The sequence below is a fragment of the Frieseomelitta varia genome, unplaced genomic scaffold (assembly GCF_011392965.1).
Source record: "Frieseomelitta varia isolate USP_RPSP 00005682 unplaced genomic scaffold, Fvar_1.2 scaffold_241, whole genome shotgun sequence".
Lineage (NCBI taxonomy): Eukaryota > Metazoa > Arthropoda > Insecta > Hymenoptera > Apidae > Frieseomelitta > Frieseomelitta varia.
Window position 1 is genome coordinate 40,705 of NW_025109970.1, and position 12,146 is coordinate 52,850.

The 12,146-nt window shown below is 36.8% G+C and overlaps 1 protein-coding gene across 4 annotated transcripts in view; it reads right to left on the bottom strand.

Moving 5' to 3' along the window:
• Window positions 1-3,898: 3,898 nt before the first annotated feature.
• LOC122527984 overlaps window positions 3,899-12,146 on the bottom strand; it is a 124,747-nt gene continuing 116,499 nt past the window's right edge. For all 4 annotated transcript variants that reach the window (XM_043652629.1, XM_043652630.1, XM_043652631.1 and 1 more), the window contains exons 4-5: window positions 7,956-8,191; window positions 3,899-4,211 (exon numbers count right to left, since the gene is read on the bottom strand). In XM_043652629.1, the coding sequence (XP_043508564.1) occupies window positions 3,921-4,211; window positions 7,956-8,191 (527 nt within the window). In that variant the 3' untranslated portion in view covers window positions 3,899-3,920. The remainder of the gene's footprint in view (window positions 4,212-7,955; window positions 8,192-12,146) is intronic.

The window sequence follows — 12,146 nt, forward strand, 5'->3', positions numbered from 1 at the left end:
TCTCGCTCGATAAATTGTTCACCCGGCTATTATGCCAGTTCCGATCCCGGTCTGAAAATTAGAGAACATCCAGATTGCGCTGGGATCGATGGCGACCCCGATGCTTTCACTCCGTTTCTGTTTCTGCGTGCGTTTTGGTAATTTAACGAGGCTTGTTCCGAGCTTGGATCGATAGGGGAAACGTTGGGAATGATTAAGGGAATTATTGAATGTCGAAACGCGCATGTGTGTGTTGTGTGTGTGTGTGTGCGCTTTTTCCCCTAATGGATTAAATATGGAAGATATGTCGAAATATGTTTTTCTTTTCAAATGTGGGCCAAATATGGAAGAGATGTGAGCTTTCACAGTCGAGAGATTTCTTTTGCGTAATTAGCGAGCATGGTTAGATTATTGCAAAAGGAAGAAAAATATATTTTTATATTTTTTCTGAGATGTGTAGATATTTCAAAGATCTTTAAGAGATGGTATCGTTATAGATCCTTTGAATTAATAATTAAAGATTAATATTGAGGATAGATTAATAATGTAGGAAATGTGGTGAATATATAACACAAACTTCCGTGTGAAAAGAAACGAATGTCTTTATTTAATGAAATATTAACAATCAAGTAGTATATGCGATACAAAAATGAGGTAGTCACGCGGCAAGGACTGACAAGGAACTAAACTTTCTGTTCGGCATGATCCTGTCCGTAACTGTAGAGAATAGTGAGCAGAGGATAGAAAACAGATGTTAACTTTGCCCCTCATAAAGCCATTTTCCAGCCTTACACTGCTGGATGGTCGAGTCGTTGTATTCCAACAAATAATAATAATAATAAAGAAAATGTACATACGATCGTGCATCAGATTTAGTTTAATTACTAAAAATAATAATTGTTAATATAATAATAAATAACATTATTTAGTAAAAATAAATAATAATAATTAAACTGTCTGTCAGAAAGGAATTAATATTTCGTCTCGACGAAATTGATATTTTCATATTTCCCGAATTTCACTGCCTAGACAAACTCGAACTGACTCTAATATTTCTCTCTCTCTCTCTCTCTCTCTCTCTCTCTCTCTCTCTTTTTCTCTTTTGTTGGTGTTCTCTGTACTTGTAAAAAAGAAAAAATCTCCATGGAAATGTACAACTTACACGTCGTCATCTACAATTCCTATCCGCGGGTCTACATTTCCCTTTACTGTTTGTCATTCCGTTTGTAAAATGAAAGTGTATATTGGACAGAATAACGATGTCCGACGAAATAAAAACCGTTTATCACAGATATCGATACGATGCTAGAAACGCAACCGGTCGTATGCTCGCAGACTCTCCACTGGAATCGCGCTAACAAAAAAAGAAAAAAAAAAGGAAGAGAAAAAACAAAAAAAAAAAAAAGAAAGAAAAAAGAATTGGTCGTATCACGGTGAAATAAAAGTGTTTGCGCTGGTATCAGCGTTTTGCGTAAAACAAAGATCATCGATCAAAACAGAAACCGACATCAGAATGGCGAAACGAAAGCAATTCTGACAAAATCTATCTTTCGTATTTTATAGAATTAACTGATGCCAGAATTAACTGTGTTTAATTCCCGAATGTTTGCAAAATAATCGAAGAGCGTTTTTACTTTGATCATCTGATATGTCTGATAATTTTTATGAGATTCACCCGGGGGCAATTTAATAAAGTGAGGACGAAGAATTTTAAAAAAACGTTATCCGTTTATTGATCATGTCGTAACATAATAAAAATGTGTCATCGAATATATCGTTACGAACTTCATATTCCGAATGCGATTATACGCAACACAATTATTAATATTTATTCCTTGGAAAGAACATGTAACCGTATCACGCCAAAGTATAAAAGATTTTCAATAGTAATTCTACTTTATTGATAATTTAATTTTATATTAATTACTATTAGTTATATTTGATTACAACGTAGTATACAACGCGGTTGGCAAACAACACGTTCCAAATAAAACTTCTCTCTCGATTCCTAATGAATAAATAGCAAATAAGTCCTAATAAAAGCTTCCACAACTCAGGTACACCGAACAAATCCCAAAAATTTATTTCGTTATTTGCCGAAAGGATGAAAATTGGAGCGAAATATTCACATCAAATGGAAAACATTTGCAAATCCCCGCGATACGGAAACAAGAAAAAATGTTTATAATGTCAAAAACGAGTGGAATCTCGTATTTCAAATTTCCACAGATTGCAGGAAGCATATATACCAGTTTAAAAAAAAAAATTCGTTCATTTTTCCTCCTTCTCTGCTACAGTCACGGGGCCCTCGCGTTTTAACAAAGTTAAAACGCCGAGCGTAACGTGCGTCATCGAGCAGTGAAATTTTAATTGAACCGATATGGTCTGGGCTGGTTGAATTGTGTCATCCGTCGTACTCGAGGGGACACAACGCCGCGCGACGAGTAATGGTTCTAAGATCAAAGCGTTGTAACCCGTGGAGGACGAAAGGTTCTAGCGAACGAAATTTGCAATTCGTAGACGCGTGCAATGCGGTCGCGTAAAGTCACGTGACACCGGTGGCGCAAACATGGTGACCCGTTCTGGCGAACTGTCCCTTGAATCTCTGCCACTGTGTCGCTCCATGGCTTCTTAACACCTCGCCCATTTGCGAAATTGAAGCAATCTCGGAAACAACTGGACTGCTACCAACGCTAATAATCCTATGCTTTATGGATTATCTTTGACGTAGCGGAGTGCTTTGTTATCGAGGGTAGACATTTAAATTTTCTAACGCTGCTACATGTTAGGAGCACACGTAGCACACGCTAAGTAAAATTGGAAAATTGCATTCGGTTGTTAATGGATAATTATTAAATTACTTACGGCGTAGTAGTTACGGCGTGGAAATTATTTGATTTATTGTTATATCGTACAGGAGAGTATTCTGGATGCTGTTGAAGATTTCTGACGTTTCGTCGAATTATTCAATCACTGTGGTGTCCAATTCAGAAGTGAAACAAATAAAAATTTGAAACACTAAAAACATTAACAACACTAAAGTAAAAACAAGTATTTTATTCGTTTCTAATGAATTTCTACGGCTCATTTCTTATCGGTCAGATTATCAGATCATTATATAAATCTTTGATTTGTCATTCAATTAAACAGTTCCGAAATAAAATCTTCAAACATTTGTTAGAATACCACTAATGATCTAATTCACTTATCTGAACACTTGAGCTCTTGTTGTTTGAACAAACGTTGCAAGAATTGGTAGAATCCTAAATTTAATTATTATAAATTACACGAGCTTGATTAACACTGGAACTACCAAAATGGTAAAAAGGGCCATTTTGAATATTTTCGTTAGATATTTTATAGATATAAAACAGTATTTTCGGAGTACTTTTACTTTAACGTCTCCGATGTTTTAGGAAATTTTACCAGCTTTAGTCGTCAAAGTGATTTTAGCGTCAAGTAGATCGAACTCCTACTTCCCCAACAGTGAAGTCTCGAAAACGAAACAGAAATTGGCATAATTGTCTAGAGCAATCCAACTCTCTCACCGACACCGACACCTGAAACCCGCAAGCTACGGAGTCTCTCCGCCCCTCTCTCAACTTCGAACCCCATCATCCAGCTGGAAAGGTCCAGCTGGATAATTAAACTCCAGCTCCCCCGTGTGAAATCCGCCGGTCGATCGATTTCTCGAGCGTCACACGCCGGTGTGAATCCCTGCTCGAGTCGAGCACTGGCTCTCGTCCAAGAGCCGGTGCATCCTCGATGCCGCGTGATACTTCCGGCGTCCGCTTCCCCTCCCCCTCCCCCCACCCGCCAAACCCTCTTGGTGTCCCATCGAGTGTAGCATCGAACGAAAGGCGAGGAGGAAGGCTCGAACGCTCGGTACTTCTAAGTACATGCAGCAGATGTGCGTGCTCGTCGTTTGAAATTGAAAAATATCACTCACCGAGTTGACATCGATCGCCACCTCTGCCGAGGGGGCATTGACACCGTTGCCTGAAGGACCCTTGCTTCCGTCTCGGAGTCACGTCGTTCCCTTCGAGATCCATGGCCATCGAGGCGTCGTCCGACACGTCGTCGCCGTCATCGTCGCCGATCAGGTCGTCGCCGTCACCGCGGCTTTGCTCGATGTAGCAGTTGCCGGCCGGGCCGCAGTCCAGCGAGCACGCTGGCTCCGTGCTCACTATGCTCTCCATCGTCGACGGCAGCTTCTGCTCCAAATTCGGACCCTGAATCCAACCGAACCAGTCGTTTCTTCGTGAAATTTACGTTTCTGCGTGAAAATTGTTGGGCGAATTCTTTGTCTTTTTTTTTTTTATTTTTTTTTGTTTTGTCATTAGCGTAGCTTTGGGATCGGTCAAAGGGGAATTTTATTTTAGCTTCGAGAGAGAATGAAAAGAAATAATGAAAGGGATAAGAAAGAATTTTCAGTTTGCTTTTCTGCTTAATCAGATCGACATGGGCGAACTCTGTCATTTTTTTTTGTTTTTTTTTTTTTTTTTTTTTTGTTTTGTCATTAGCATAGCTTTGGGATCGGTTGAAGGGGAATTTTATTTTAGCTTCGAGAGAGGGGCGAGTAAGAAGGAGGATTGTCTTTTCTGGTGACAGGACAACAGACTTGAAAAGAAGTGACGAAAGAGATAAGAAATAATCTCAAGTTCGCGTTTTTTTTCAGGGTAACTTTGAAAGAAGGGTTGAGGTAACGTTGAAAGGTTGCTTCTCCGTTACTGAAGAAAGGAATTGCACCTTTCATTCTACTAGTGTCAGCGTAGCTTTGCAAGGAGACGAGGAAAGTAAATGAATTCTTTTGAATGATGTACAACTTCAAAAAATGTGTGCGAAACAAACGTGAAGAGACGAGAGTAAATTGTCGAAACAGGTATATAAAAACGAATCTCTCGGTAGGAAACGTAAATGAAGAAGACTTCTGAAAACAATAAAAGAAGAAGAAGAAGGACCGCGACAAATACAAAATAAATGAGAATATCATTCATCAAAAATGAACTTGTATTAATGAGATAAATACGAACACACACACAGATAGAGAGACAGTAGGGAAAATTGCTCATTATCTTTCAAACAAATTAAAGAAGGAGAGTATACTTTTGAACTGCGGTAATCTTCTGTCACGTCGGGGTGGCTTTGAAGCCTAAGAGACAACCAAAAAGAAGATGCATTTTCCAATGCCGGCATATAGCGTAGAGATTTAAAAGGAAATAGAGAAAGAGTTCGTTGTTTTTTCTTTCTTTCTTTCTTTTTTTGAAGGTGAGCGTAGCTTCGGTAGGGAAACCGAGAAGATTCGAGATGGCAGAAACGAAACGGAACTGGTGCACGAAGAACCTGTTGCACACGCCGCGACGTTTTTAGCCGGAAGACCGGGCGAACTGGGTTGGAGGAAGTCCGGGCTTTTTAAAACAGCCGTGTTCCCCTCACCTCCGCTCCGCTTTTCCTCTGTTCTTCTTCTTCTGCTTCTTCCTCCTCCTCTTCTTCTTTTTTTTTCTCCTCTTTTCTGTTTTCTCTCGTAGGAAAATGAGATTAGACGTGGATAAGGGACGTCGTTTCAAGAGCCTTGGAAATTTCATCGGGGATTAATTGAAATTAACGAAGGAGAGCCTCGCGAGGAACGCGTTTTATCTCGCTGCTCTTCTCGAAACGAGCATCCTCCTTATCTCTTTTCACATTTTCCATTTTTTTAGTTTCTGATCGTCGTGATTAACACTGACATTGATCACTATACGGGAGAATGGAATAACAAGTGGAATATAATGAAACTTTGAAGTAGCAAGCACAATGATGGATTATTGATAATTAAATTATTGTTTACTTGGGAATTTATTCTACATTCTACATTCTGGATACTGAAATTGAAAATGATTCACCTAGATATCTCCTGTTTTTTTTTTTTTTTTTTTTTCGTAGGAAAATGAAATTCAAAGTAGTCCTATGAGTCTTTGAAATCCCATCAAGAATTAATTGAAATTAAGGCAGAAGAGGCAATATTTTTCAAATTCTTACTTCTCGTCGAATTAATATTAGTTTCTGATTAATATTGCAATTGGTTATTTTGCAACAGGAATTTTACGAAACACGATGCACAATTTTGTTTCGAATAATAACGAATTAAAGTTCAAAATATCAGATGCCACGACAAATTATCGATAACTACGTGAATAGTCACCCACTTGGGAATTCCCTGTACAATCTCTGATATTTTCGTTACCGATATCAAAAACGACCCGGCGAGATAATTTTACAAGCGCGGAAATCGAACCTATCGATTCGATCAACTGAACTGCAACTGATTCGTCCGACGTAACGTAAATGTTCTAGTAGAGGAGATTCTTACGCGACTGTGTACGTGATTTTTTATCAGCCACGAACCCAAATTCGCTCTTTCTTGTAATACCAAATTCACGAAATATCACGGATCGTTCGACGAAATAAATATTTCACAAACTCGTTGTCAAACTCAACGAATTGTCTCGATGAAACATTTTATTTGCAACTTTTCAACACTGAGAAAGTAATTAATATTGCAACACTTTCTTCCTGCAGATCGTCTAGATTTTTAAACCAATTACTCGAAGATACTAAAAGCGTGAAACTTGCCAGACTGCAATGAGATTTATTTCACTTGGCCAAAGTGACCGATCAAAAGTTTCAATGTTAATTATTCCGTATTCGATGATTTTGCGTTGCGTTTTCGTTTCGAAAAACTGTTGCTCGTAGCTGGGGGAAAATTAATAAAATTTTTCGTGGCGATCGATGACCAGTGAATGACGGTTTCCAACGACCCGAAAGTTCAAGTGGGTCGCAAAAATGGATCGCAGCGAGCAAACGCAACAACTTTCCAATTATTTCGATAATCTTCAAGCCGTGTGATGCTCTGCGTTTACGTTTTTCCAGTTAATGAATGAAAAGGGAGGGAGATAAAAACGAACGCAGGAGGGAAAGAGAGAACGAAAGCGACGAACCGACGTGGAACGATAATAAACAACGGTACGCAGAATTGCGTTTCGAACGCTTTTGGACAAATCCCGGTCGGATATCTGTACACCGATGGCTGTTAGATCGATCATTGAGAGTTACAAGGAACGAAATCGCAGCAGCATAAAAAAAAAAAAAAAAAAAAAAGAAACGGGATGAAACAGGATTTGACATTTCGGAAGCGAGGATAACTTTTTTTCTGCATCGAGACTTACGACTCGCATTGAAAAAACCGAGTAGGAAATATGGAATTCAATTTGCACCGAGTTCCTCGAAAAGTGCGTGGCGAAATTTTCGAAAAGAAAAAAAAAAGACTGGAAGCTGTTGTATTCTCGTGGAAAATTCTTTTTTTCCTTTCTCGCGAATAACGATTCATCTTCTGCCGAAAAATGTTAGATTTCTCTCTTTCATCGCCACATTAAAATATTTATTAAATATAATAGAATCATAGAATACAATAGAATAAATCTGTCGATGAAAAATGCTACAAATTTTTTGAACAATTCGATAGTCGACAAAATGAACATTTGTATTAATTTGTCAATTAATAAAATCTAATAATAATTAGACACTAGAACAGTAAACTCTTCCGTACTTCTCTATAATTGTTTAAAAATTACAAGTATTTTTCTGAAAATTAACATAAATTTTTCTTTAGACAGAAACATAGTTGTATAAATTTATTTACTTCGACTATCATTATCTAAATTATAACAACTTTTACGTGGAATATTTTGATGCGCGTTGAAGACCGACTATTCAATACAATGTTAAACCATGCAAACAAACTGTTTCGAATAGGGAATGCTTTATCTATTGGATGAATAAAATAGTGTTATGTCGCTTATCGATCAGTCGCTTGATATAATGTTAAATGTGTTATCAATTTACGAAATAATTTCGAGCTTTGTTATCAAATAAATTTGTTATAAAAGCTTTGTCAAAATGTGTGACATACATCTTGATAAAAAAAAGAAATCACTCACTTGCGACGTGGCTCGAATCTCGACCCGATCGAGAGGGGCGCTAGTTTCTTCGGTGATCTTGGTGGAATTGGTGGTTGAATTTTCTGGCGGCGGATCCAGGTGTATCGTGAATGACGCGCCGCGCATGTAAAGGATGTCCTCGACAGCATCCTCGTCGTCGTCTGTCTCCTTGGTTAATTCGTCGTTCTCCACTAATTCACTCAGCTCGCCTGTCGACGGAGACGTCGAATTCAACTCTGGAACAAAATAAATTTCTAAAGGAGATTGTCTCGTGAAACGGGCAATTTTTACGTACGAACGAAAGCGTGAACTTAACAAAGATTTTCAAAACGAAAGTGGAACTGTATTTTCGAGATAAAAGTAATTCACGTTCTGGTAAATTTCTGGCGTGTCTAGTTTGAAAGATTTCACGAATCTTCAGAATGAGAAATGTACAATACGTACAATATTCTGAATATACAACATATATACAATATACACAATGTACGACGTATACAATATTCCGATTAATTCTGTGTGTATTTAATTTTGATTTAACGGAGCTGAACAATTAATTTTCGGTAGATGGTGATAGAATTTCCGCAAGTATCCTGGATTGATTTTGATAACACGGTGACACGATGCGTAGAATGCGAAACAAAAGATCGTAATTAAACGAAAGTAAAACACAGAGCTCCTTTCCCGACTAGCCAGCCAGCAGCTTCAATTTCAGCTCCTATCCGTTTCTACGTATTTACATCGTAAACAATTGCAAGATGATTTCTTGCTTTCGCGATCTTTCTCCGCGTCTGCAACGGATTCCACGGCGCCTATGAGAGTCCGGAATCTCATCGAGGAAAGTAAATGGCGAAGTTGAAGGAAGGGAAATTCGCCGGATATCTCGGGACTCGCCCTTTCTCGCGAAAAAGAAGTGTTTCATTACTGCGAATAGTACGTTAATCCCTGTTGATCTTAAAGCCTGATTTACGCGCTCCTTGATTCGTAAACAACGTTCGGCAACCCCGAGATTCGTCCGTAACTTCGACGGCTTTGCAAAATGCAAAGCGGGTGAACTTCCGGCCCTCCAACTTTCACGCTCGCTGCCTCACTGGCTTCGTCGTCGTCGCAAGTGATGGATCCTGACACTCGCTCGGATGATCGAGTTTTCGTTAATTGCCGCGAAACGAGATGATGAGGAAGCTCACGCGAAACTCCGTTAGATTCTTCTCGAAATTCTCGCTTACGCCAGCATGAATAATACGATGCATTCTAGTGGAATCTAGCGTTCGATTGATAAAATTATTACGATACGATTCGTCTGCTTCTATCGATATGCGAATCTTGGCAACATTTAATGATTTAAATGGCTTTTTAATAATTGGAGTAATAAATGAATAATATATAAATTTAATATATATATACAAACTATTATAATATAATAAAATTAATAAATAAAATTAATATATTGTAATATAAACTGTTATAATATATAATTAATTTATAATATAAACTATTATAATACAATATATACATATACACATATAAATTATACATATATTATTTTATATAAATATAAACATATAAATTATATATATATATTTATATAAACTATTATAATATAACATATATAATATAATATAATAAATATATATAAATTTACTATATATATATATAATTTAATACATATATAATATATATAAATTTACTATATATATAATATTACTATTAATTTACTTCTAATATATATAAATTTACCATATATATATAATTTAATACATGATTATAAACAAAAAATTTTGAAATATTTACACTAACAAATCCGTCACTAAATCCAAAAATTTAAATTATCAACAAACTGAATAAAAATCTTTTAAAACAGACAAAAATCTCTAATACTAATTTCATTAATTTCACCTCCAGAAACAATTTTTTTTTGCTAGTTTTTTTTGTGCATTGATATATTTTTATGCCACTTCTTTGTTCATTCTATATCACGTATCAATTGTTTACAATTCATTTACGATGTATTTACGTACTGCACAAAAGAGTTCTTTTCTCATTGATGACTTAAATTAATATCAAAATTAAATCAAGGATATTTCACCGCACAGAGGTGTTTATTTTACTTAAAGGTGTCTGGCCACATAAAGGTTTGTTCTACTTGAAAATAATTTCTCTCTAATGACGTCTCATTCCTATCAAAACCAATCCCACGCGACGAGATTGCCTCGATCCAGACGAAAGATAATCTAACCAGAAATATATAATTAAAGAACTATTCATACAAAATAAACAAACAATTAAAAAATTATTTGTTTATTACTCGTGATGTATTTACGATATTACGTGAAAAATATTCGTGTATTCACTGCGCTGCACAAAAGCATTCTTTTCTCATTTACAAATTAAATCAAATACCAAGACGAAATAAAAAAGAAAATAATCTCTCCAATTTTTCTCTAACGATCTCTCTTCTGCGAAAATGAACCCCGCGCGACGAAATTACCCCCGATCCTGGCAACGAAACATAATCTGATAACCAGAAATATGTAATCAATGAATCTATATTTCCTTCCTGCCCTTGAGAATTACCGCGAGTCACGTCAATTCGATATTTAATCAGCCGTTCGTCTCGATTAAAGCCGTGGCCTGGCTCAAGTTCGAAAAGTCCTCTCTCGGCGATCGTCGTCGACGATTGGAACGACAACGAGCCAGCCTCTTCACCGCGAAATGATTATTTCGCTGAGAAACCGAGCGTCGCATCCGAAAGGCTTATTAAATTTTTAAGTGGCCGGATTAACGGCGTGTCCTTCGGACAAGCCTCTTCGAGTAAGAGGTCTACACTGTGCACGGATATAAATCGACGGGGGACCGGGCACAAGGGAATCTCGCCGGTCGTTCGTCGAAGGTAAGAGGATAGCATCGAGGACTGTTCTAGCCGGCGAACTGTTCTCCAGCCAGCCCCGAAGCAGCGGCAATTAAGCACTAATTGCTACAATCGCAACCGAAAAGAATCACTCTGAAGACCACTCTCTTTCTCTCTCGATGGCGGCGTGGAAATCGCGGACGATCGACTGGCTCGATTGGCTGGCCGATCGAACGGAGTCGAGTGGCCGTGGATAGGCAAGAGAGATCGAGCGACTGGAAGGAAAACGGTGCGTTTTATTCGTTTGGATCTTCGATCGATCAAACTCCCTCCCTGTTGATTTCAGAACTGAATTTACGGTGAAAACCGTGGAATTGAAGTAATGGAGAGTAATTTAGTATTTTTTTTTTTTTTTTTTTCTATTTCATCTGTAATATTTGTACAGTGAATATTCGGACAGATAAGCGCGATTGTGATTGATACGGTGATGTTTAAAAAAATAAAAATGCATGATGAAACTTATCATTGATTTTTAAACAGAAATTAATAAGGTAATAAGGAAAGCTAGTTTGATATTCGTCTTGATTTCATTTATAATGTTAACATAGGAAAAATAATTTAAGAAGAGCGGAAATATTTTTCTATTAGATCAGGTCATGTCTACTACGCTTTAAATTACAGTTATATGTTTCCTTAAAAAAAAAAAAAAAAAAAAAGGATGATAAATTCAGCCTTTGCTTCGGGGAGATATTCAAGAAATTTCATTTCGCCGCATCGGTATTCAGTTAACAAACTTTCACTGAATACACAAAAATGGAAATACTAAAATATTCTCGACTATGATGCTATGAATGGTAAAAAAAAAAAGGGGGGACATCGATCGGAAACTAAACCAAACTTCATCCCATTTCTCTTAGCGTTTAAAATAAATAGGTTACTATGTCGTGATTAATCTGAAACGATTTTTATATATGTTGCACACGGTGAAAAGATGTAGCTTACGATTAGTCTATTTAAAATTCCACGTAACTATGTCAAATTAACGATATAAAGAAAATTATACAAAATAGAATCGCGGTAAATATTATAAGCCAGGATTTTATTTAATTGTATCGTCGGATTTGTTATTGAATTAATCAATTGAATCAGCAAAGTCGCAATTCTCTATACAGTGTTTATATTTCACTACATCAATCTAGTCAGTAATTTTTGTAATAATTTGAATAGATCTGTACCTATACATTTTGCGATAAATTATACACCAAAATTCCAGACGAAGATGTATAAACAAATAATAAGAAATTATCGTAAAAGAACTTGTAGAAAAAAAAAGAATAACTTATAGA